The sequence below is a fragment of the Pholcus phalangioides genome, unplaced genomic scaffold (assembly GCF_987345545.1).
Source record: "Pholcus phalangioides strain wild (caught in Gottingen) unplaced genomic scaffold, Ppha-v1.0 ptg000003l_1, whole genome shotgun sequence".
Lineage (NCBI taxonomy): Eukaryota > Metazoa > Arthropoda > Arachnida > Araneae > Pholcidae > Pholcus > Pholcus phalangioides.
Window position 1 is genome coordinate 53014977 of NW_028301596.1, and position 27858 is coordinate 53042834.

The 27858-nt window shown below is 41.8% G+C and overlaps 1 protein-coding gene across 1 annotated transcript; it reads left to right on the plus strand.

Annotated features, from left to right (window-relative positions):
* The first annotated feature begins 2592 nt into the window (after positions 1 to 2592).
* On the plus strand, positions 2593 to 27822 carry LOC149088806 (serine/threonine-protein kinase mos-like). Its single transcript, XM_089250279.1, has 5 exons — positions 2593 to 3199; positions 9259 to 9422; positions 23785 to 24001; positions 24122 to 24446; positions 27401 to 27822. Exons 1-5 carry the CDS (start codon positions 2838 to 2840, stop codon positions 27596 to 27598), a joined length of 1266 nt encoding a protein of 421 aa, XP_089106405.1. The 5' UTR covers positions 2593 to 2837; the 3' UTR covers positions 27599 to 27822.
* The last annotated feature ends 36 nt before the right edge of the window (positions 27823 to 27858 follow it).

Genomic DNA, 27858 nt, shown 5'->3' on the forward strand with positions numbered 1-27858 from the left:
GCCCTGCCCTCTAAACCCTCTCTCGTAAATATGCCTCTAAAGTCCCTCTACCTCTCTTGGTCACTGCCATGGCCAAACACTCCCTAGGTCACTTTTTTGTCTCTTACTAACCTAGTCCTTCGTTCTATCGGTCTTTTTTAGTCATTCACATGCTTCCACACTGTACAGGGGCGTAGCCACAAATTTCGTTCGGGGGGGGGGAACCAAAGTTACAGAACAACAGATTTGGCCATTTTTTTACCTTTTTTTCTGTCATTTTCTCACGTTTCGGGGGGGGGCACACCTCCAAGCTCCCCCCCCCCCTCTCTACTCCCTTGACACTGTAGGTTACTCACATGCTTCCACACTCTGTAAGGCTGAAAACATAGTAAGGCGGCGAGCAAAGTAACGAGGGAAGAAGTGATCGGAGCAGAGAAATCCAACACATGCATTACTGCAGCAGGGCGGGAACTTCGCGACAAACGATAAGAGCAACGGAATCAAGATATTTTGATTTCGTTGCTGTGCCGGCCGACACCGTCTAAAGCAGAAAGCTTTTGCGCGAAGCTTGTGACGTCACTGAAGTCGTCCATTTCACCTACAGTCATTGAATATACTGCAGAAAAAAAGGTAAAGATTTCACCCATACGTCGGCCTGCTTTGGCTACAGGTGAAATGGACGACTACAATGACGTCAAAGCTCCTCGCGGAAGCTTTCTGCTCTAGAAGGTGTTGACTCTCTACGCTTGTGTGTGTGATTTAAAGATGGCCGTCGGAGGGGCTTGTTTTCGCTGTAAAGGAAACCGTAGTTAGACCAAAAATATTACCAGAATCGTAGGTGTTTAGTTCTCGACGTACGTCAAAATGATGTGGACGATCAAATGGAAACAGTAATAATTACATAAAAAAGTAATGCACCCACGCGCCTCTGGTAATAATACAAATTTAAATGACTTGACAAACTTGGTATTTTCCTCAATGTTTTTACTCATAAATTTAATAGAAAATATAATTGATTTTTCGGGAAATGCCGCGGGAAAAAGATGCAAAGAGGAAAGCGACCAAAATAGGAATGGAAGGCCATCTGTTGGCCACCCCTGCTATATATTGTTACACTCCCCTTTTTCATCTCCCCATTTCCAATAACAAATCGACCAAAAAAATGATAGTTAGTTGCATGACCGACTCTAAAATGCAAAAAAGCTACGGGAATAAAGCACGTTTTTTTTAGGATGATGGTGGTCTGCTATAAAAAAAAAGCAGCAGGGCCGTGACGTCGCACAGCTGCTCTGAGACCACGCCCACTTAGCCAAGGCGGCACGCGCAACATCATAGAGATGAAACGGCCTTTACTATATAGCTCTGGACTAATCCGCCATCTTTGAGAGCAAGTATGACAACAGTGCTATAGCCTATCGCTGCTCCCTATCCTGCTCCTGCTCTTATTTTAAGGATTAGACGTCACTTAGAAACGGAAAACCAGGTTAAAAGATGGAAGTCAGTGAGTCGAGAGTCGAGGTGTCCCTTAGAGATGTCTTAAGTTATAGGTGTAGAATAAAATGGATAATGGATGACGAAGACTGTAGGAAAAAATACGCAGCAGAATTTTGCACCACACGACACCATTGTTGAGGCGCCTAGAAAACTGGTTTTGGAGCCGCGATTGGCTATATTGATAACACTGACGCCATACGTCACTCAAAGTTGGCGGTTGGGTCAGCCTGGAGTTTCAAGGACCGCCCTATATATATTATATAGATTGTGTTGCGAAATATTCGGAGACACTGCATGCTAAATATCGAAATTCTCGTCTGACATTGCATGCCCATTGAAACGCCCTGAATGTTAATTTCATGTTCCAATCCATATTTTGCACATAACAACACGCCCTCCATCCTCGCCCAATTGAGTTGGATGAAGGCCTCCAGTTCAAGGGCAGAGGATGAATTTTTTTCTTCTTGTTTGTGAAAAATAAAAATTAACTATTGAGGCCACTTCCCGAAAAATTCTGGCCGCAGGGGCCCAATAAAGATTCCAGCATAGGGTTTGTCTCTGGAGGGTGCGGGAGTCCCTCGATTGATGCGATCATTTCAATAGGGCTCCTACAAACCTCAAGCTGACTTATTATCAGCCATCTTTGAGCGCAAGTTTGATGTCCGTATTACTGCTATTACCAATCGTACAGCTCCTGAGGTCCCAGGAACCTTCTGCCAACTTTATTTTTTATTTTTTGGTCGAGAAAGCATTTTTCCGCCCTTTCAACTCAGGTTTGGCATCCCCTTCCTCCTAGAGGGACACCCCTACTGCTACAAGGGTCACGCGACCCCTCACCTGCCCCAACTAATTTATTCGCCATCTTTGAGCGCCAGTTCAGTATCATCGGTGTATCCAATCGCTGTTCCTTAGACTGTTCATTTGTAACGACTAGACGTCACTTTGAATTAAAAAACTGGTTTTGCCGCTCCAAGATAGAGAACGATGAGTCCGCCGGGTTATGAAGGCGCCTTAATTTAAAGCTTACACCCATCCCCCAAATTCGATTTCCAATTTGATACATTAGCGACACCTACAACCGGGTCGTAAGTTATATAAAGAACTCGCCCCACCAGCTTTGGTTCATACTACGATATCTCGTTCAATGAGAGGCATTTCTGCTACATTTCCATTTGAAGATATTGCAAATATGTCGGCACACAATATGCCTGCGCCAGTTATACGCGTGTGATGATTTGTGGATAATTGTGATTCGCGCGATTGTCAACCTATTAGTCGATCCTTAAGGTTGGTAGAACTGATATGATTCCCACACGAATCGCAGGATTTGACTAAACGCGAGGGGATCGTCGCCCATAACAACCATGAGCACCATAATAGGTTTGAGGACGCTGTCCCCGTCGCCGAGGCCACAAATGTCGTGTTCTTGTCGCTCGTCCAGATCCAGGAGCCTGCTACAAACAACGCCCAGGATGGGCAGAGACCTGCGTAGACGGCTGGTCCTGAAGCGACAACTCAGCGAAAAACAGCAACACCGGTGTCTGACCGCCCCGTTGCCCAACAAGTACCTCAGGGGTTCCCTCAAAGTCAAGAGCCAGGATCTCGAACTTCTGAAGAAGCGAGGGGGCGAAGACCACCATCGTCTCAGCAGCGTCGTCGTCGCAGCGCCACAAGGGACTGATGACGATTTGGATCTGCCGGTAAATCTAGAATTCAATTCACCTGGGTAAGTGAGTGAATGAGATTCTCTCATGAAAGTCTGATCTCTCCATTTTTAAATTTCCTGAAGGGAGTTTTTTTTAAAAATGGTGCGGATTAATCCGTCCCGATTTCAGTTTGAGAGGAGGGAAAACTTTTTTCCCATTTTGCTGCCGAGATGTTTATTAAAAGCATTTTCCGGGATTACGCAGGGTCAACCTTTGTACAGGGGGTTTCAAGAAACATTTTGAGTTATACAGTCGAATCCCGTTCTAAAAAATACATCTATTTTGAAAATCTCGATTTAACGAACACTTTTTCTAATCCCCACAGGTAAGTTTACATAGGAAGAATGCAAAAACCTGGAATTCCTGTTATAACGAAGTAATTTCTCCGTTCACTTGGAGTTCGTTATAATGTGATTCGACTGCATATGTTGCGGTAAAATCCCGAAGACTGGTAAAACCTAAGGCGAGTTGGTAAAAGCCCGAAATTCGCTTGTAAACGTTTTCATTTCATTCCAGAACATAGGCGGAGATAGACCTGGGGGCGGGGGAGCGCCCCCACGATGATGATGATGATTTCAATTCATATATACACATATACATTAGATCGGTCGACTTCACCTTTGCCCGTATCTCCGTATGTGTTCCAGACATTTACCAAGTCGAAGCCTATTTTTAATGAATAAATCAATCGCCATGAACTCATTAGTTCCTGAACTTATAATTATTTAATAATTACAGCTAATATTAAACAAATTAACCACCGTGAACGCATTAGTCGCATTACTAATTAAACAATTGTTAAAATTTACTGCTAAAGGTGATTAAGCAATTATTAGTCTCTAATTAACTAATTACCTACTCCGACCACATCAATAATCATCGTGACCATCAATGGTCAATTGGTGCATTGAAAACGGGTTTTAACTGTTCAAATTAACGATAATTAGTCATTATTTCGTTAGTGTCAGGAAGTATTGAGTGCTAGATTGAGTTGATTAATTCAATAGTTAATAATTATGTTTATTAAATTATAGTTATTAATTATAATATGTAATTAATGAGTCGGGAACTAATAGGTTCATAATGGTTAATTTATCCATTAAAAACGTACTTTGACTTGGTAAAAGTCCGAAATGAAAACGTTTACAAGCGTATTTCGGGCTTTTACCAATTCGCTTTGGTAAAACCCAGGTTTTACCAGTCTTCGGGCTTTTACCGTAACATATATACTAACCCTCTAAAAGCATTTTGAACTACTGTCGAATCCCGTTTTAACGAATACCGTTATAGCGAATATCTCGTTTTAACGAACACTTTCTAATCCCCCCCCCCTCGTAGATCAGTTTACATAGGATAAAAAAAAGGAATAATGCAAGAACCTGGAATTCCTTTATAACGAAATTATTTCTCCGGTCTCTTGGAGTTCGTTATAACCGGATTCGACTGTACTTTATACGCTATTCCTGTACCTTAATTTGTTTTTACAAGAACATTTGAAAATATTTTCATTTTTTTTTTATCGGCTTGGGAGGTGTTGGCTGTGCACATCGCGTACCGATTCCATTTCACGGATTTAGGGGTTGGAAGCGTACGCCTTTTGCATTCCGAGCAGGGCACATCGATAATCAATTTGATGTCACGGATCTAAGGGGGGGGGGGGGGAGGGGCGATCGCCCTGAGACAGAGCCGAATAACGAATAATATGGGCTAAATTGATCTGCCCCGTAACTATCTACAGCAGAGTACGAAGGCTAAATGCGGCCCGCGGAGGGATTTCATGCTGCCCGTGAAACGTTTCCAGAAGAAAAGTCTAAACAAACATCGTATATGTTCTACGTTCGATATAACGGCCCTAACAAACGTCCGTTTTCGACTGGGGGGGGGGGGGGTTGTTACATCGAGCGTCGATTGTATTACAAAGCATTCCAAGACCTTGTATTCGCTGAAAATTGCCTTTTTTTTTTAGTTGACATTATTCTTCTATGGGGCCCCGTTCAAGTGTTACGTCAGCAAATTTTTAGGCATTTTTAACGCCCCTTGCCCGTAAAATTTCGTCATCTCTGCCCTCCCCCAATCCTAACGCATATTGGTGCGATCAGATACGCACGCGGGGACGGCGGTTCATGCCCCTCTCCAACGATCAAAAATTTATTTTTTTAATGCAAAATTTATTTTAAAAAAATTTCGGAAGAAAATACCTTTATATGTTGTTATAATGAATTTCTGTTAATTTCAATGCTATTTGAAGGCTAAGAAATCAAAATTTCTCTTTAAGAAATTCATTGCGACCCAATTTTTAAGCCATATATGGTGGCCCGCGGAACAAATAAGGCCCTTGGGGGTTATTTGATGTTGCTTGCCCTTTCGAACCTAATTTTGTAAAAATGAAATAAGCTCCAAATTTACCTATCGCTTAAGTAGTGACCGTGGCACATTTAGAGATCCCTTGAATGACATGTGGCAAAGTTTTAGAGCACTTATGCGGCACCCAGTGCACCCCTATGTGTACGAAATCTCGATAGTACACCAGTTACTGGCCCGCGAGTTGTATCCATATTGCATATTTGGCTCGCAGACTATAAAGGTTGTTCACCCCCGTGATCTAAATACTATATATCAGTGGTTCCCAAACATTTCGAAGCGGGACCCTTCCCCCTTATTTTCAACTTCAGTAAAAATTTAATCAATAGATGGCGCGCTGCACCGATACTATTCATATATGCATAAAGTAAACTGCATTTTTTTGACTTTTTTATTTTTTGAAAAACCGACATTCTGATAGAGATGCGTCAGTGCTCGTGCTTTTGTGTGTATGCAGCTATACATAAACCTGTGTTCGACAACCAAAGAATGGGCGCGGTAGCCCAGGTCGATAAGGTACTCGCCTAAATTACCAAAGGATATTCAGAGGTGACGCGATTTCGATACCCGGTTCGTCCTTGTCAGGAACTTTCCTAACACACCGGTACAATAGAAACGGTGAGTTTACCACAAAAAAAAAAAAAAAAAATTGCTGCCGCAGGGTGTCCTACACAGAGTGGTTAGCACACCAACCTCTCGGCGAGTATAAAAAAAGACTGCCGTTCGAATTCGGCAATAAATTGTAGGTCCCTGTCTAATTATTCCTTGTGTGCAGAAAATTACCGTGGGATGAAAAAATGACAACCGGTGGGTGGGGGGGGGGGGGTTGAATGATAGTAGGTTTACCTCCTATCATAAATCTGCAACTACATGATTTCATCAAACCCGCGCACATGGATAATCCAGACCAGAATAAGTATGCTTTTGCCGGTTCCTGGCTACGATATCACTCGGCTTAAGAAGTGGCCTTTCGGACCCCTAAAGCCGGGTCTTCCTACAGAGCGCAATAGTGCTCACGACAGCGCTTTACGTCGGGCGTGATCAGCGAACTGCTTCTGGAGGAATCAAATGCATCTTGCGCCGCACTTTCACCGATCATTTTTGTGTTTTCTTTCCCTTCATACAGGAGAATGCAGACGACAGAATAGTTGATTCCAGGGCCATATCAGCACCTCCTAGAGATAGAAGGCCTCTGCACTGTTTGCCATAAACGTCATTCAAACCACCTAGCAAGTTTGCCACATTTTGAAACACAGCAACATATTTCGTTTCTCCTTATTTTGGCGTAGAATCTTCCTGATTGGCTCACAAATACCGCATAGTGATTGGATGTGAGGCATAGAAATCGCCAATTCTGAGCCCAATCATTTTTTCCTCACAACAATGATGCTGGTACGAGCAGGGAATTTTTTCCCCTGAATATTCTAGGGGAAAATGGGCTACTTACTGACGTCACAAGCAGACTGCGGAGGCCTATCTCTAGGAGGTGCTGGCCATATACTATATAGCCGCCCTGAGTTGATGCGCCAAGCTAGGAAAACACAAACGCGCAGCGTGATTATGTAACACGTTTCTGCCAACGCAAAATGGTCTGATCCGGTTCTCTCACTCACGCGGCGCAAAAAACTTAATCCTAGGAAAACCCAGCTTAAGAAGAGAAAGAAAAAATAGATTACTTTTGATGTGGGTGTTTTACGTAAAGCGTGTGTCTGTGTAGTGTGTTTGAAAAAAGTAAAGTTCAGGTAAAATCGATTATAGTCTAATAAAAAGGCTATTTAGATTTCTGCACCTTTTAATAAGGATGCCAATCCTTAGTCGTTATTTGTAATGCCAATTATGAAACACCATAACTATGTTGTTGATTTTCGTTCTTAATAATTTAACTACTAGTCTTTATCTCTTGGTACAAGAGATAAACCAGTCCAAAGTAATGCCCCCATAGCAATAATGAGGCAATAATGCAAGTAATATGAGTAATTACAAATAATGGGAAAAATATGAGTAATAAGAGTTTAAATGCGAGTAATGTAATTATTTAAAAGCAGTATAAACAATTAACTATACAAATCTACAATTTTGCATATACAGGGTGATTTAGAAAAGATGGGAAAAACTTTAACAGATAAGTACACACCAATAACAAACAATTGTTAGACCATGCATTCTTTGATGACATGAAACGCGCTCGAAATGGCCGCCCCGCAAACGTTAAAACGACATTCCTGTTGAAATTTATCGGGAGAAAAGAACACCTTGCATGCAAATGTAACCTGGGGAAGAAGAAACCGTATGGAAATCCGCGTCACAGTGCGTCAGTATTGCTAAAGTGCGCCATTATCTTGCAACGTCTCGTCGTTCAGGGAGGCGATTTGACTTCGATAATTTATGGCAGTTTCTTCATTAAAAATATATATTTTTTATTTGCATCTTCAGATACTAACAGCACAACGGACGTTTACATCTTTTGGTGACTTTTTCCCCTCCTGCACGAGAGCACAGATCGTCCGTGACGTCACAGCTGTTTTTATTCGTTGGAGGCAGCACCCCCTTCGCAGTATTTTTGAACACGTTACGGCCCGAACCTGTCCACGAACTTTGCGACCGGACCGCGACTTTCGATTGTCCTTCGCTTGCAGGTCTTCTGGTGGGTCGCTGGTGCGTATTTCTCGGCTTGGATGTCGGTGGGACTTCAGCATCTTGAGGCATGAAAGCGGGTTCAGATCTTCCCCCGTTAAAGTCTCGCCACAGAGTGTAACAGGCTTGCAATGGCACAAAGTTCAATTATTACACTTCCCCCTACTTCACTTCTGAAATAAAGATAGCCGCACTGAAAAATCAGACGCGCCATTATATACTCACTCAGACACACTCACACTTCCAGCACAGCTCACTCGGTAGTGAATTGTCCATGGCGATAGACCGGAGTTATGCGAACAACTTCTACAGCAGAAAGCCTCCGCACGAAGCTTTAATGTCACTGAAGTCGTTCATTTCCCCTGTAGCTGTTGGATATAGCAGTCCGACGTATGCGAAATCTACTTTTTTTTTTTGCAGTATATTCAGTGACTATACGTGAAATGCACGACTTAGTGACGTCACGAGCTTCGCGTGGAGGCTTTCTGCTACAGAAGGTGTTGGTTGGAAAGAAAGTTTTTTCTCCTTCAATTTAATCTGAGGACTCCTCGATCTTCTAGAGCCCCCAGAAATCCGCGGGCAACTTTTTGAGAAAATCTATTTTCGAAATAGTTTGAGAAAGATTCGAATAAAAATGCGCTACTCTCGATTGCTAAGTAGAATTTGCCTGTTATACAGAACCATTTTTAACGCATAGCCCCCCCCCCCCAATCCGAAGGTACATAAGAAGGGGGAGTGATCTGGACCACGACATCATTAAATAAAAATGCAAGATTCTAAAATTTTATGGCAAAGCTTCTTTTGACACAGGACTAGGCGCGGATCCAGGATGCGTCTGAAGGGATGATTGGTAGGTTCCTAGGATCATTCTGCATTTGACGAGGCAGACCAGTTTTTCCTCATCAGTTCTTGGAAAGGGCAATGGGGTAATTGCAACCTCCCTTCTTGTTCATCCACGTCTGCCGGGGCCTACGATGATATGGCTCTACGTGTACGACTTGAACTCGTAGAGCTTTTTAACATCAAAATCTGATGGATTACAATCACCTCCAGTATTGATTTTTCTCGGGGTTTTCATTTCCAGGTTCCGCAGGGCACTCAAAGAATTCGAATTTGCATCTCCCGGAGCTCATTCACCGAACTGCGTTCACCCGAGTCCACGCGAGAACCCTTTCTACAGTCCAGTCGGTGACAAACAGTTTCTCGGCAGGGGTTCCTTCGGGAACGTGTCGCTATGCAAATACCAGAGTAAGTATTCATTTCGCTACCTTTTTCGTTAACATGCAAATACAGTCAACGCCGTTTATTATAATCACGAATGTTACCATTCAGGTATTGTTATCAATTTTACAAGTAACGAAACGGGCCAATACCATGTATGACACGGGAAAACATTCGTTTGCAGTTATCGGGACTTCGGAGATAAAAGGTCATCAAATTTTTTTCCGTTGAAAGTTTTTCTTTCGCACTCTGAAGCTAAGGTTTAACCAAACTTTTTTTTTTTCCTGTAAGTTACCGTTATCTGGCTTCAAGACTATGTAGGAGGCTAGGTGTTATCTCCCTACCGCTCCTTGTCGATAAACATTTCCGTACTTAATGTCGTCATCAGTCCATAGTATTCGTTGTGATCCATATGCGTGTGCAGCTACCTATAGTGAAGGCAGTGTGATCTAAAAAAAAAAAATTGAACAGTAATTTCCATGGTTCCAATTTGAAGGAGTGTTTTAACTCCCTAACAAATTTGGGATAAAATTTGAATTTTGATGCGTGGATCACGCACCTTTATGCGTATTGGCGAACACTGAGTGAATACAAATGTATGACGGAAAAAAACCCGCTTTCCTTCGGTTCTTGATCAGTTTCTCTCATTCGACCAGATTAAAGTGTTTTCCCGAAAGATTTTCTCAAAGGATCTATGAAACGTATTTCGTACATTAAAAAAATATAACCTGTGATATATACAGGTCGTCCATAATTAAAAGACCCTATTTCAAAGTAGCCTACGGGCGAAACCAGTCATCAAAACAGTGTAAAATTTTGTGGAGAACTTGCATGAAGTGGGGGATGGGAATTTGTTTCAGGGGGAGGAGGATTAGTTGCACATGTCGCCACCAGAGGCCGTTTCACTGTGAATACCTGTAGTAAGCATGTAAATTTATGAGATGCCACGCAGCAGTGGTTGTAAAACGTAGAAACATTCGCGGAGATCTTGTTTCTCAATGTATTTGCTGCTCACAATGACGATAAATTTACGAGATCGCGCTTTCTTGGTCAAATTATTTTACCAATATAGCAATTCCGCAGTAACTGCTCTACGGAAATATCAGACTTGGAAGAGGATTCGAAAAGCTCCAATGAATGTTGAAAACCTTCGGAGTATGATAACGAAACTTGAAACCACAGGACCGTTGGCTGTTCGTCCTGGAAGAAAACCCGTTTCTATAGACGCAGTACAGGAGGTTTCGCTTCAGGCCAAAGCCGCTTGAAAGCTCTTAATGCAGCTTTGCTTCAGGCGGAAGAGGACAGAACTTCAAATACTCGTGGTAGCACTAGTGTCAGGCGTGTAGCATAGGTGTTGGATAGGCACGTTCAACTGTCCACAAGATCATGCGGAATATCCTCCCATATTATCCGTACAAACTTTCATTTTTGCAGCGGTTGCTTCCACATAATTATGATGCTCGACTCCAGTTCTCACTGCAGTTTCTAGCTCGCGTTGAGGTCGATTCAAAATGGCTCTGGAATATGTTCTGGACAGACGAAGCGCATTTTCACTTGGATGATCCAGTCAGTACTCACAACTGCCGAATTTGCGAACCAGAAAATCCACACGCTATCTTAGAGGTTCCGTTGCATTCACCAAAACTGACTGCATGGTGTGGATTTACTGCATCGTTTATCCTCGGTATCTACTTCTACGAGGAATTACCTTTTATATGTCCGATCATCGGGAAGTGATATGCATTGCTGTCACAGAACGAAATTGTTCCGGCTCTATAAGCACGTCACTGAATTGCAGACACAATTTTTATGCAAGACGGAGCTCCTCCACACATTGCAGTGTGTGTTAAGAAAATGTTCTTGAATTTATACAAATACAAATACCACGCCACAACAAGCAAATTGCCCAACGAGGTGGCTGACTTAAGAACATCATGGATCCCCGAGCCATTTTCTGGAGGCCCTAACTACTACTGCTACACCACACCCCCCCCCAACGAATCGGTACATGCGGAAGTGTACGTGTAGTGAAACCTGACGTGAAGTTTTTTGTTTCTCTGTAATGCTTGTTATGTGTAGTGCTGCCATCTGCCACCAGTTTTTTTTCAAGCTATGAGTGAAGTGTAATGATTGAATGATTTATCGTTGTAGGACTGTTGCTCTCTGTGGCGAGACTTTTTAACGGGGAGATCGGCTCGCATTTGCGCCTTGAAGTTGGGAACCACAGAAAACCAACTTCAGCCGACCACCACTGTGGGGTTCGAACCCGGATCCTCGCATCGCGAGTCCGTCACTATAACCACTCGACCACCACAGCGGCCAAAATTTTAACACACATTTCACAGAAGAACGTGTCATCAGCCATTACCTAATCTATGGCCTCTTCCGATATACACATGGCCTCTTCCGTAATTATTCATCACTCATTTCGGCCAATCACGATGCGTTAAATTTCTACAATGTAGCTAGAAATGTAGGGATTGTTTATAAGCATACCAGATACCCACAGTTCCGTTCGATACCCCGCCCCGCTAAGCCCTCCTCTAATTGCTTTGCGCAGGCCCTGCGCAAGAGGAAGTTGAGATTTCCAGAAATCTGCCATTTTGGTGCAATCATTATTCGAAAAACCTGTCTGCAGCGTGCCTGTCTTCACAAGATTATGTATACAAATTAGTTTTAACCAAGCGTTCCGCGGATCACCGGTTGAGAACCGCTATCTTAGTTTTTAGTTATATTTCCTTCCATAAATTATAAATGCCTTTTTTTAGGTATTTGTAGTGCCTATTTCGATAATTTTTAGTGTCTGAACTTCCGGGCTCTAATGCCCATTCTCAGACCACAAACATCCATACTTTGCGAATTTATTCACCATGAAAAAGTGATACCTTTGCCAGATACTTTTGTCCATAACCAATCAACAGGTTAAAAATAAAATTTTATCAGTAAAAATATGCCTTCTAGGAAATACGTATACAGGTACGGCATTATATCACTTGTAAAGAAGCGTCACTGAACTAGAGCCATTGCTCTGTCACCTATCAAATAAAAATTACAACTGTTGCGATTCTTCGATTGAAATGGGTGACCGATTTCTGATCAATGTGCCGCATAGAAAAAGTCAATGTAGTGATATTAATAAATATTTTATTAGCAATGAGATTAGTTAAATTGTCGAGTTTGTTTCTTAACAGTTGTTTGTGCGCTGTTAGTAAACTGACGTTAGTAAAACGCGCATTTTAAAACGGTGCTTTCACCCGGAAGGTATTTATTAATTATAATAGATTCTGATATTTGTTGGTTCAACACGTGGATCGACGCTCAGTAGCCATCCACGTGGCGGGAAGGTACAACCGAAAGTCTATCAACGTTGGCCTTGCAACGTCTTTCTAGTTTCAGGTCGACTAACGTTTACTCCTCAGTACGACCTTACTCTGCTCAAGCTGCCGACCGTACTTATGGTTTGCGCAACTGCCGGGCGGCAACGCGTATGCCTAACGCGGTTAAAGAACCGCTACCCCGTACGCAAGGACCCTTTCCGGCGCAGTTGAACTTTCTCCATCGCACTGTCTCATTAGAACGCGTCGCCTTACCGCTACTTTACGAAGCTGTCACACGATGAGACTTTATAACTCGGGATCTTCCCACGTCTGCTAACCTTCCGCCAAGACTTTATATAGGACGTTTTTTCAACAGGTGTTATATGTTGTTGCGTTGCATTCCATTGTTGGGACCGACAATTTGTTGAGAGCCGTGGCTAACTTATACTGTTGGGCGTTTCTTTTGTTGAGATAGATGGCGGTTTCAGGCAACCGAGTTTCTGTCTACCACGGTGTATACAGAATATTCACCACTTTTCCTGATATATCTTACCGTAGATTCGTTGATTCCGTAATGGCGGACCACAGCAGGTATTGACTTATTTTCGCCAAGCATAGTCAATATATTCAATTTTTCTTGTCAAGTTTTCACTTTTATTTGTATTTTTAAAGCATTATCAGCAGCACTAGAAGAATGAGCCATCCTAAACAAACACAACTCAAATTTTGTAAACAAAACACGCGAATGACGATTGCTGAATGTTGTCAGAAACATTTTCCAACAAGGGGGGGAAAACCACGAATACGGGGGGGGGGGCGACGACTAATTAATGAGTTTAATAATTAATAATTTTATTGTTTTTATTAATTTTATTAAAATTTGAAATTTTCGCCTGCTATGTTATTTGTACGAACACACTGGAGCTTATTCCGCTTCGAGTGCCCTTTTTTTTCTAGTGGCTCATCAGTTTAAATTTCTTAATAAAATGGCCTGGGGTAATCATTATATCTGTAAGGTTTTCCCCCATCGGGAAGAGGCATGATGGGATTAGAAAGCGTGGGTGGGGGAAGAAGGGCCCCCACCGGAGAAGAGTAAAGCTTGGTGTGTTTTCAGTAGTTAGAGAGTGGCTCCTGTGGACTCAGGAGGTAGTTTCAAAGGCTCGCTGTAAGCGAGGAGGACGTGTTAATAGTATAATGTTTATTGTTGAAAATTATGATTGCCACGTGTTCCACGTCTTTCATTTATGTTTTATTCTCTCTACCTCTAATTCGTGGTTACTTGCTTCTCGCTCTGTTCTTTCATCGATAATACTATTTAGTAATTCTTTCACAAATTCTGGTTCATAATGAGGGCTTTTCACAATTAGCTCTTTCAAATCCACAACCTTTGCGTCTTTGGGGACTTCCACCCGTAAACTCGTCTGCTAAAATCAGCAGGTCCTCTTTTCGTCCTCTGGCAAAGACGGCCATTTTTAATATTTCTCTTTTCTTAAATCAGTATCGAATGAAATTACTGTACGAAAACAGTTCGATTTCGCCTAACGAACAAAAAAAATGTGACCGCTCACCTCAGTATAGGCGAAAGTCTTGATGCTCGTTCGTTTCTGCCGATGGTCGAGCTTTCACATAAATATTCCGATGTCTTGAGACACTGGTGACCACCCAATGTGTGATCAGCTACGCCAAGTGATCAGTCCTGATCCTTCTATTCTGTCAACTGCTTAACGATGATTTATTCCTGCGATCACCTCCGCACAAAATAGTCAGTTTCCATTTCTTTTCAGTATAGTTCTATTGATCCCACTTCTGACACCACTATGTAGGGTTCGTTTTCAATGACTGATTGCCACAATCATAAGCACTGTCACTTTTATATATATATCTTGGTTTAATCATAATTTTCAACAATAAAAATTATTCTATTAACACGTCCTCCTCGCTTACAGCGAGCCTTTGAAACTACCTCTTGAGTCCACAGGAGCCATTCTCTAACTACTGAAAACACACCAAGCTTCTTTACTCTTCTCCGGTGGGGGCATTTCTTCCCCCACCCACGCTTTCTAATCCCATCATGCCTCTTCCCGATGGGGGAAAATATCGAAAGATAGAAATTTGACTCAGAGTATAGAAATTCACAAATAAGGCTTCAAAAAATATCGTTGTATACCCATATCACTTATGTATTCACATCATATCCTGCTCGTTTCAGGGCCGCATTCACCGTCATGTTTTAAACTGTGGTCACAATTTTTGGATAAGAGATCAACATAGATTGGTTAAAAACCTAAATTTAACCAATCCGTCTCGATCTCTTATCAAAGAATTGTGACTGTAGTTTAAACCATGTCAGTGAATACCGCCCTTAGACGTTCAACTCCATCTCTCCAACTCCATCACTTCATTTATCGCCATTTGGCAATCTTTCGTAAATAGCGGTTTCATCCACTGGTATCATTTTTGGCGATGATTGGGAAATAACCCGTTTTCCCGTATTTAAAAACTCTAATTCTCGTATGATTTCTCGGAAAAATATGGTCAGCTTAACTGTAATGCCAACTGAAATCCATATCCTGCAAATTCTACCATCTGTCCAAAAATTGGAGGAAATCGCGAACAGAAAGGCTTCGTACTTGAAAAGATATAAATAAAAAGTTGGATATTCATCCAATAACATTTGAGTTGAAATCAAAGTTTTCAGCTCCGGCTAATTACTTCATATTTAATTTTCTGGGCTCCGTATCTGTAAGCGAACTCAATATTTCGAAAATGCAGAGTTAAATTTTTAAAATCATTGATATGGTGGAAAACCCCACTAAATTTCCGCATTTCTACGGTAAAATCGGCAATTTTAACATTAATTTCTACGTGGGGGGGGGATCATCTTGTGTATGTCCCTTAAAGTGCTGCTGCGAAAAGCCTCATGGGACTTAGGACGGCTTTGACCAGCATCAGCCAAATTTTCAAAACAACAAACATGGCGACCAGCTTGTTAAATTCCACATTGACATTAAACGTCCATATTGAATTTTCTGCAAGTTTTGTGGTATGCACTGTTTACATTAGGTGAGTACTTTTTCATTCTTAGAAACGCATGTTTTTACGAACTGCAGACTAATCGAACCGAGATCGACAATCATAGTTTGGGTTATGAGGTTGCGTGATTTGGATAAAATGATGGATTCAGGATAATTGATTAATTTCTTAAAATAATTATTTATTTACAACACGAAACATAAGACGAAATAAAAAAATCTACGGAGCGACATGTTAAGCTCTTGATGGTTTGATCGCTTCTCTGGTGATTTCCCGCGTGAACAATCCAATGGCATCGGCTTTACAAGTGCCGCCATCTGTGAGATAAAATACAAATCGAATCTCACCACATGAGTTTCCCCCCAGTGAAGGAACATGGTGAGAGAACGATAAATGAGATACAAAATGAAAATGTGATACAAAAAATTAATCATAAGATGCAGAATAATAGGTGTGCAAGACATAATACAATGATGCAGGAAATCATGTGCAATAAGTATACACTTAAAAAAAAATATGATGCAAAAAAATATTATGATGCACAATTCGAAACAAAATTAATTTTGGTTATCAGCCTAGGACTGAATTTGACTTTTCTGCCAGACCTAGTGACATATGGTTGTACTGGCACAGTGTCATTTTTCTTTTCTTCGAGCTTGTTTTTGTCAAGTTCCACACAGACATCGTTAAAGATAAATGCGGGTTTCACTCTGTCAAGTGAAACACAGGTCTTTCTCCCATTTACATTTAAAGTGATATTTTTTTCATTACGAGAAATCACTTCATGGGGTCCAGTATATGGTTGTGTCAAAGGTGGTGTGATCTTGTCAATTCGAAGAAACACATGTGAGCAAGTTTGCAGTTGAGGATGCACATAAATTTTGGATTGACCATGAGCTGATGTTTTGCATGGTTTGATACTATTCATACGCTCTCTGAGCTGTTGTACGTATGTGTATGTTGATGAGAGCTGACCGGGTGTATCCGTGCAGAGATCTGCAGGTAATCTCAAAGATGTACCAAAAACTAACTCGGCACTAGAGGCTTTGATATCCGGCTTGACGGCTGCCCTGAGACCAAGTAAGATGGCTGGCAATGTGACGGTCCACTTTGGATTCTCATGTGCCTTCAATGAGCTTTTTAAGACACGGTGGAACCGTTCGACCATGCCATTGGCCTGTGGATGGTAAGCAGTGGTACGAATCCTGCTAGTGCCAAGCAGGTTGATCAGTTCTCTGAAGAGTGATGATTCGAACTGCCGTCCTTGATCGGTTGTTATGGTTGATGGACATCCATAACGGCAAATCCAACCATCGAACAAGGCACGACAAACTGTGTCTGCTGTGATGTCTGCTACAGGTATGACTTCCGGCCATCTGGTGTAGCGATCAATTACTGTTAAGCAGTATGTCTTTCCTTCTGAAGGAGGCAGAGGTCCAACCAGATCGATATGAATATGAGAAAATCTTGCATCGGGTGTTGCAAAGGTGCCTAAAGGTGTTTTGGTATGCTTATGAACCTTTGAGCGTTGGCACTCATTGCAACACTTTACCCAATCTTTGATGTTCCTTCTCATGTTAGGCCAAACGTATCTTGCAGATATTAGCTGAGTAGATGATGTTACACCTGCATGAGCAAGATTGTGGAAATGATGAAAAATAGTCTTGCGGAAGCTCGCTGGAACAAATGGTCTTGGTGAGCCTGTAGACACATCACATACCAGTTCTGTTGCGGTAAATGGACTTGGCATTGACTTGAAAGTCAGTGAACTAGAGTTGTCTTGCTGTAACTGTTTTAATTCAGGGTCCTCTCGTTGAGCGGTTGCAAAAAGGTCAAAATCCAGGAATGGTGATTTGGAAATCGAGTTGATTTCTATTCTTGAAAGAGCGTCAGCTACCACATTATCTGCACCTTTAGTATGACGAACATCAGTGCTGAATTGCGAGATGAAGTCGAGGTGTCGCCATTGACGTGGGCTGCATTTATCAGGATTTTGCTTGAAGGCGAAGACGAGAGGTTTCTGATCGGTGAAAATTATGAACTCACGGCCGTCTAGCATGTGCCGGAATCTTTTGACAGCAGTGTACATTGCTAACAGTTCTCGGTCGTAAGTGGAGAACTTCTGTTGACTCTTTGTCAGTTTCATGGACAGGAATGCAATGGGTTCCCATCCTTTTCCATTTGATTGCATTAGCGAACCACCGACTGCTAAATCACTGGCGTCAACCCATAGACTTAGCTTGGCACCAGGAATTGGATGGTGAAGTAATGTTGCACCCGCTAAAGCTTGCTTCGCATCGATGAATGCTTGCTCGGCTGGATCAGTCCACTGAAGGATATCAGCTGGCTTGGTTTGAGTAGCTCTTTTGGATTTCTTTTTGTTTTTTATTCCCTCCAAAAACTTGTGTAGAGGTGTTAAGATGTGTGCAGCTCTGGGCACAAAACGACGATAAAAGTTGAAGAGACCAAGAAAACGTCGTAATTGAGTGATGGTGTTTGGCTTAGGAAAGTTCAGGATGCAATCAACACGATCTGTTAAAGGCTCGATGCCAGATCCAGAAACTTGGTAACCCAAAAATTCAATTGATGAAACACCAAATACACATTTAGAGGGCTTGATGCTGAGGCCATATATTTGCAGACGTTCGAATAACAACCTTAGATGTTCGATGTGCTCTTCTGGTGATTTCGAGGCTACCAGTATGTCATCAACAAAGGCATATACAAATGGAAGTCCACGAGTGACCTCGTCAATAAACCTTTGGAATGTGGCTGCAGCGTTGCAAAGGCCAAATTGCATTCGAGTGCTCTCGAACAACCCAAACGGTGTGATAATAGCACTTTTATGGACATCTTCCGGATGTATAGGAATCTGATGATAGGCCCTAATGAGATCTATATGGGAAAAGATTTTACTACCATGCAATTCAGATGTAAAGTCCAGAACATTTGGAACACTGTACCGGTCTTTCACAGTCTGTGCATTTAAAGCTCGGTAATCACCAACTGGACGCCATTCATCACTGTCCTTTTTCGGGACCAAGTGCAGAGGTGATGCATAGCAGCTGTTAGATGGTCGTAAATGGCCGAGGTCAAGCATCTGCTGAAATTCTTGCTTCACGATTTTCAATCGATCAGGAGCCAGACGTCTTGGTTTGGCATGCACAGGTGGACCAACAGTCTCAATATGATGCACGACAGAGTGTTTCACAGGTTGTCCTGGTTGTGGTGGTTTGATGATGTCGGGAAACTTGCTGAGAAGGCTGTGGTAGATGGTGTCACCTTCGATGAGTTTGATTGAGTGAACTTCTGCAATGTGAAGATCACAGTCAGTATTGAGTTTTGTTGTCCTATCCAGCAAACATCGTCGTCGGAGATCCGGAACAAGATCAAAGTTGAACAGAAAGTCTGCCCCAATGATGGGTGTGGAAACATTAGCCAGTAGGAAAGTCCAAGTGAAATTACGACGGAGATTGAAATCTAATGTCACCCTCTTTTGACCATAAACACTAATGGATGAAGCATTAGCAGCAGAGAGCTTCATAGTGGCGTCGCAGCGTCGTTGTGATGGTGATGCTGGAAGGATAGAAACATCGGATCCAGTGTCAATCAGGAATCGAATTTTGGAATTTCTGTCCATGGTAAAAAGGCGACAAGATGCCTGTGGCAAGGAGCATGTCGCGATTACTCCTCGCCCGCCCCGTTTTTTTGAAACTTGCACGGCGACTCGCACTTTTTGGCGTTGTTGCCGAATTTGTTGTGATACCAGCAGTTTTCCGATCGTGGATGCGGACTGCGCGCACGTAAGGTACGTTGGCGAGAGTTGCTACGCGAACGCAGGATGTTTTTCAACTCGCGGCGTAACTGAGCCACTTCGTCCCGAAGTTGCGCGACGGAATCCGGCTGTTGCGGTTTCTCAACTGCGTCAACATGATGAGGGTTCACTTCATGAATTTTGTCGGCGAGTTGAGCAGCTTTCTCGAGAACGAGTGGAGTGACAGCAGCGAGAATGGACTGAGTTGATGCCGGTAGGTGTTGGAGAAAAAGTTCCATCAGCAATTCGTCGGAGACAGAATGCGATTCCGCTCGTCGTCGCAATTCGCGGAGAATGTCGGATGGTTTCCGATCTCCCAATGACCCGCATGTTAAGAGCTTTCGAAGTTGAGTGGACGACGACTCGCTCGACCGTTTAATCAGTTCCGATTTCAGCCTTTCATACGGATCCGTGGCCGGCGGATTAACGAGAATGTCCCGGACAAGAGCCGCACTTTCCGGAGGCAGATTCGCGACAACATAGTTGTACTTTGTGACAGATTCGGTTATCGGTTTCGGAACAGCGAGAGCGAAAGTGCTTTCACACATGATAAACCACAGCGCTGGATCATGGTGGTTAAAAAGTGGTACCTGAACGGCACTTACTTCCATGATGAAAATCCAGGAAAAGTGATGTCAAGTTCCGGAAAGCGAAAGTTCACTCACGGGAAACGCCAGTAGATTGCCTCGTGCTGCAGTGAAGAAACTGGAACTTGTTTGAAGTCCGCGGTCACCATACTTTGGGTTATGAGGTTGCGTGATTTGGATAAAATGATGGATTCAGGATAATTGATTAATTTCTTAAAATAATTATTTATTTACAACACGAAACATAAGACGAAATAAAAAAATCTACGGAGCGACATGTTAAGCTCTTGATGGTTTGATCGCTTCTCTGGTGATTTCCCGCGTGACAATCCAATGGCATCGGCTTTACAAGTGCCGCCATCTGTGAGATAAAATACAAATCGAATCTCACCACAATAGTCTTGTTATGTTCAGCTGTACGTAACCATGTCCAAAAGATATCTCGCATTAGATTAGAAGCTATAGGGTATTTAGAAACTTATAAATATCCTACTAGTTATATACATATATATAATGTTTAAAACTGATATACGCCAATTATTTGCTAATGAAAATGGGAACATCATGAAGACGGTATTGTTGAAAATGATCTAGTGGCAACAATTCCAACTGATGTATGTAGAATAGAATGCTAGATATATTTTACAACAATACAACAACGAGGATGAGGCATTAGGTACAACAACGAGGATGAGGCATTAGGAACTTCGGAAATGTGTTCTTCAAAAAGATGTAGGGCAGAAGAACCTTCTAAATGAACCTACGAACGAAGGAGGGGTTAATTATTCATCCAGGTCCACGTTGTCAACTGAAAAAAAGACACCAAATCATCTGATGGACATTATATTGTCTGCGACGCAAGAACGGGGGGCAGTTTGCCGAAAAATACTAAATGCTGACAAACGGATCCATCAAAGATGTTTTTTTTTCTTTTATCAGATATTAGAAAAAAAACTGAATTTTCTGCGCACAATTTTTGTTACAAATTCGCAACACATAACGCTTTTTTTAATAGAAAATAGAAAACTTCGTGTGATATAACTGTACTCCAGAAATACACGTGGGAATATATTCGATACCAGTTTCCACTTTCACTTTTCCTCAAGTGCCAATGTTCCATTTATCCATCGTGGAAAAACAAAAATATTTTTTTTCTTCAAATTTCAAAGTTGATGTGAAAAATTATCCGGAACTTTATACATTCAGGTCCTTGAAATAAGCAGAGGATGAAGCAATCTTCAGGACGTCACAAATTTATTTATTACAGCAATTTTTAAATGTATTTGCAAGCAGAGATACACGCTAACCAGATCAGAGTTCTCTTATTGAACAGCATCTCCTACAACTCTGTCTGTTTTTATAGACACGACGAAAATTCAAGAATTCTTCCCGGTTTTGTGACGCCACCGTCTAAAGACCTAGATAAATCCAGAAGCTTCGAGCATATCTTGACATTTCCGGTTTGGCAACAGGAGATCATTGTCTCGAGGGGTTCTTCAAAAGTAACACTACGATATTTTTCGTAACAATAGGCATGCAAAAGGACCTCTAATTCCAAATTTTTCTCCGGGGTTATAAATAGTGCGGCGCTCACAAGATGGCAGGCTAGACTGGCTCAAAGACTCGAATAGAGAGAGACTGGATGAAAAGTCAGTCGTGATTTAACTTTGTGAGAAAGTAGTTAGCTCTCTGATTACGTTGTAAATACGTGTAAATTGCTGTTCTGTAAATAAATCTGTGTTTGTCCGTCGAACCGCTTCTTGTTTTGCAAACTCGAAGTCTTGTGGAAAATTATCCGCAACAGTGTTAATATCGTGGTTCCCCTTCCTCAGACCTCCAAGTCTATCCTGGCCTATGATGTGTGCACAACTTTGAACGAAAGATGCTTCGGGCAAGGAAGTGCTTGGAGGTGGGGGGGGGTGCTATGGGGATTTGACGGATTCTGAAGAGATCCTTTAAATTTTAATAAACAAATTAAAGGTACCTTTAGCCAGAGCCGCAAATATTACTTAATCAGCACGGAGGGATATGCATTTTCACCCTTCATGTAATGTTGAAACAATGTTTAAAGGTGAATTGGGCATCCCCTTCTGGATCACCTATAGCACCAGACCACCTGCTCCCCACGTCAGTCGAGGTCCTGTCTTGAGAAAATTTCTACTTGCTCATATAGAAATGTCTCTCAATGAGGGTTTGACCGTTTCTAGAGATTTCATCGTACAGTCGTGTGCAAAATTAAGAGAATTAGCACATTATGTCGAATATGTGAAAAACTAGTGGACAGATTTTAATGAAATTTGGTACGAATACAGTTATATAACAGAGAAAGATGTACCATAGAAAAATCATAGTACGCACGTCAGTAAAGCTCGTCATTGCAGGAATGTCCAAAATCCACGTTGCGAGATCGAACCGAAAATGGGTCTAATATGAGTATGGTCACCTCTGTCAGAGAGGTCACACGGCATACTGGACACGAGACAGTTAAGGAGTCCCTGTGGCAATCGGTCCCACTTCTGCAGCAACGCAGTTTTCAGCTCCGGGATGGTTCTCAGAGGGGGATGGCGAAATGCAATTGCCCTTCCAAAAGCGTCCCAGACATGTTTTATAGGGTTTAGGTCAGGAGATCTGGCTGGCCAATCCGTATGCCGAATATCCCCACTTTCCAGATAATCATTGACCAGGTGAGCCCCATGTGGACGAGCATTGTCATCCATGAACAGGAACCGAGGGCCAACTACGCCCTTGAAAAGTCGAACATAGGGCTCTAAGATCTCCTCTCTGTATCTCCTAGCAGTCACGGACACTCTGCCAAACACATCGAGGGGTGTGCGACTGTCCAACATGATGCCTGCCCAGACCATGACACCACTACCATAGTGGCCCATTTCCCTGATGTGGGAGGGATGGTATCGGTACCAGGCTCTCTCCAGATGAGTGTACGTCGAAAATGCCTGGACACTGAAGAGCACGGTGCTCCACTGAAGTCTGATCCAAGGCTTAGCGGGACGCAAACAGCGGGTCTTCTGGCATAAAGCGCTCTCTCATGAAGTCGTCGGGCAACAGTAAACAGTGAAACTCTAGTTCCAGTGGCAGCATGCAGCTCACGTGAAAGCTGTGATGCTGTAGCAATCCTGTGGCGCCACGCTGAAAGTGCCAAATAACGATCTTCATTGGTCGTCGTGGCTCTTGATATGGATCCAGTGTCCCGAAACTGTTATCCTTCACAAATTGTTGACGACACTGGGCGTAAAATCGAGCTCTGTAGCCCCCTGCAGTAATGATTGCCCTGCCTCCAATCTACCGACGATTCTCCATCTCATTCATACGTTTGTGGCTACTCATTTTACCTGATAGCTTATAAAATTTACCAAACTCTTGCGAGAAACACAGCGAAATTCACCGAGGAGTACGAGCACACGAATCGTGGAAAACGCCTCGTGCCCTTATAATCCCCTCCGTGGTGACAGCTCCGCACACACGCACGTGTACGCTTACGTATTCGACACTGAATATTTGCATACTTCTTCGGTGGCATTATTAGTGCCTTTGGTTCAGTACTTTTTGTGAAAATGTGCGCAAATTCTCTTAATTTTGGCACACGAGTGTAGTTTTTAAACGTCAAATTTTTCTTACAGGTCATTGCTTTGCATTGAAAATAATCAATCGTTCGACAGCACATACTTACGTTGGCGAACGAAACTTGATAGGCATCCGCCACATGCACATAGTAACAGTATTTAGAGTAACTGAAGTTTTCGACAAAATATTTATATGCATGGAATTCGCCGGACACCACAACCTTCAATATTTGCTCGATCATAAACCAGATATAGACTTCAAAACAAAACTAAGGTAAGACGAAAGACTTTGGATTAAGGTACCGTTTGAATTTTTCTTTTCTTCAAATGAAATGTCGATACACCGAGTATGAGGGGGAAAAAATAATCACTCAACTTATTATGTATGTTATAGTTTTGCTTTACAAGTGGCTTCGGGACTTGATCATTGCCATAAAAATAAGATCATCCACGGTGACGTGAAACCGGCAAACGTTATTATAAGCCCATCTGGCGAATGCAAGTTGGGAGATTTCGGCCTGAGCTTGAAATCGGACGACACGAAAGGGAAATGCAAAGCGAAACTTATGGGAACAGCGACCTATGCAGCTCCAGAGGTCTTGCAAGGAAAGGACATTTCGACAGCTTCTGACATCTACTCTTATGGCATTATGTTATGGCAGATTTACATGAATGAAATGCCTTTCGCTGGTCAACATCCGCACATAATTATATATAAGGTAATTATATATTGGTTTGTTTTTGCTAATTCATAAATTCTCCCAAATAATTTAAATGTGTAATCACTAATAAACTAAATATTAGAGCCTAGTGATTAGAGTTAACCCTCTAAACACATTGGCTTCAACACAAATTGTGCTTCATACAGACATCCTTCTTTTTTTTTAATTATTGTTGTAGTCCTCCAAACCCGCCACTCTATCTCAATGAAGAGATTTTACTAGGTGGTCGTAGAAGAACTGGGCCATGCTGAAACCTGTAAATGTACGTGTTGCGGAATTTGTGTACCTAATGCTTGCTATATGTAGCGCTGAAATCTGCAGTCAATTTTTTTAACTATGAGTAAAGTGTAATTAATTACTACAGGGCCATCATTTCAACTTTTTCGGGGGGGGGGAGAGGGCAAAGCACATGTACTCAGTCAATGTATGTATATACCATTTTTAGTGCATTTTCAAAAGCCAGGAGGGCGACGGGCCCCCTAAATGACAGGTCTGAACTACAATCGAACTACAATATCTTTATGATAAGTTTGAAATTATCCAAATCGTACTACGGGGTGGGCGAAAAGTCCGCAGAAACTTTAAAAATGAATAAAAACCGGAAAAATAACCGAAATAAAAAATGGTTTGCAGGGTTAACATAGCTACGTCACGGAAAATTTTTTGACAAGAAAAAAAATAACTAAAAAACAGCCGATAGGTTGCGCTGGCACGAGAGACTTTGGTGGAAATATGCAAATGAGACAGTTATAAGAACTTGCGTTCCTAATTCACAACCAGTTCACCGTTCTAAACCGTGTATGTGAACCTGCTGCGCTCTTCCGTTGCTGGATTTGTGACCCGCCTGCAATGTGTTACCCCCCCCCCCCCCTGAAGTGGTCATGTGGAACACGTACTGCTGTAATAAACGGTTTGGAGGCATTCTGTTCGTTATTTGCATATCTTTTCTTCGACTTCTGTACGTCAGCGCCACCTATCGGCTGTTTTTTGTTTATTTTTCCCCCTCCTATCTTAAAAACTTTTCGCGACCTAGCGATGCTAACCCTGCAAATCGTTTTATTTCTGTTATTTTTCCGGTTTTTACGAATTTGTAAAGTTTCGACGGACTTTTTTGCCCACCCTGTATATACCCAATATATAGTAGATGTATGTATTTGGCAATTACAGGGTGTTTATCAGGTGGATTATTTATAGAAGCGGATTTAACGACGGGCACCCAGGGCCCGACTTCTAAAGTGAGAAACCCAAACTTCACATTATTTTCCAATTTATACATATAAGGGGCCCAGTCATGGGTGGAGATACGGGGGGGGGGGGGAGCAGCATTGCATCAAAGGTGAAGTCGACAGATCTACTGTACATATGAATTGACATCATCGAGCTCCCACAGACTTCCAAGTCTATCTCCGCCCTATGGGCCTAGTATTTTCTTTTGCACCCAGGGCTTCGACCGACTTTAATACGCTACTGTGTAATTGCCAAATACGATGTTTACTCTCATATAGGACGAGGTATGTATGATTTTTAGAGATCAGAATAAGGGGAAACTAGATTTATTAATGTGATTATTTCGCTGATTCACGGATATTATACTTTGCATCTTTCATCTACTTATCATGTATCATACGATGTAATTTTCACGAATCCTACTTGCACAATAATCAATGCATCGGTTCCGTCATGCCAGAATCACGAATGCGCAATGCCCTTGCAAAAAAAAGAACGTGGCAAATGACGTTTGAATGTTTACTTTACCCATGTTACTCTATGCAAGTTATTTTTCCAAAATGTTTTGTAACGTGTTTCAATAGGGATACATATTCACGTTTCAGTCGCAACTTAGATAGCAAAACAAGGTATCCAAACAGCTGATTAAAAAAAAAGGGAAAATTTGTACATTCGTGCTTCTGTCAATATCAAGTTAGTACTTTCACAGGACGATTTAGAGAGAATCACTCGATTTCTCAAAATTGTATATTTCTTAAAAATTAAAAACACAGAATATAGAATAAGTGATATGTGAATATAGTGGAGAGAGAGAGAATGTGTCTACGTTTTTTGAACAATTTTTGTTAATTGTCGATTTCAAGTGTAGAATCATTTTGAAAGCAGATGATTCTTAATCACCCTGTATACGAAAATCCAGGACCATAAGGACCTCGTTATATTTCCATCTTGCATAAGGGACACTAAGTATATCAAAAGAACAAAGTAAATATTAAGGAAACTTATTTTCTGGATATTATGCTGAGGTGAACTCGGAAAGAAAAAGTCATCACGTCTCCGCCGGAACTCGAACCCAGGCCCTCTTGCATACCATACCCCTTGCTATTTCCTGAAGTTAAGAGAGGCTACTAATGTATCTATTTCAGTGTCTCGCGCCACAGTGCGTGAAATAAGGAAGGCAGGGTCATGTCTCCAGTGGTGTAGATGGTAGCATGCTTGCCGGTATGCAACTCCGGTATGCAAGGCCTGGGTTCGAGTCCCGGCGGAGACGTGATGACTTTTCTTTCAGAGTTCACCTCAGCATAATATCCGGAAAATAACTGTTTCCTTGATAGATGGCTTTTTCTCAGCCCAAGATCTCTCTCTAAAGTAAATATTTACATAATAAAAAAAATTGAATATCTTTGGAAGTCTATATCGTAATTAAAACCGAAACAAGAGTGCTGAAAAATGCTTTCAGGCAAACACATTCACTGGAAAAAATCGGAATGTACAGATTTTCCAGGACATACGGTAAGCATATGCAGGAGTCTCTGATCAAATTTTTTCAGTCAAAAGGGGGGGGGGGGGTCGCGCTTCAAAAAGTTTGCACACCACTGTTATATGCAAGTGAATGCATTGATACTTTTCTCTCAAGTTCCTGTGAGATTTTGCACCATAGTTACTGTAGAATCTCTTTCTGAGAATTAATTAACTTAACGGCTAATTGATTCATTTTGTTGTAGGTTGTCAGCCAGGACACAAGGCCAAAATTCAATCTGTGTTCAAGCAAAAACATGAATGAATACATTCATTTAGCTAAGCGGTCATGGTCAAAAGAGCCTAGCAAAAGGCCAACGTCAACTGAACTCCTGGATGAATTAAAACTTTTACATAGAAGGATTGCCCAGCAGAATTGCTGTGTAAAGAGCCCATGGAAATGATTCAGTATGTATTTGTCACTTCCAATTTTTCATTTAATGTAGGGAAAACATTGTGACGATAAAAGTTTAGAATGCATATATATATATACACTAGTTCACACATTCAGGAAAGTTTTGTGTTGAATTAAGGTGTTTATAAGCTTCAAGCTATCGTTTCATTTGCATGTAAAGTATGGATATTCATTTAGAAATTTGTAATAAACTCATCTTTCTTGTTTGTGTTTAAAAGAAGTGATTTTTTAAGATGGAAAAACACGAAG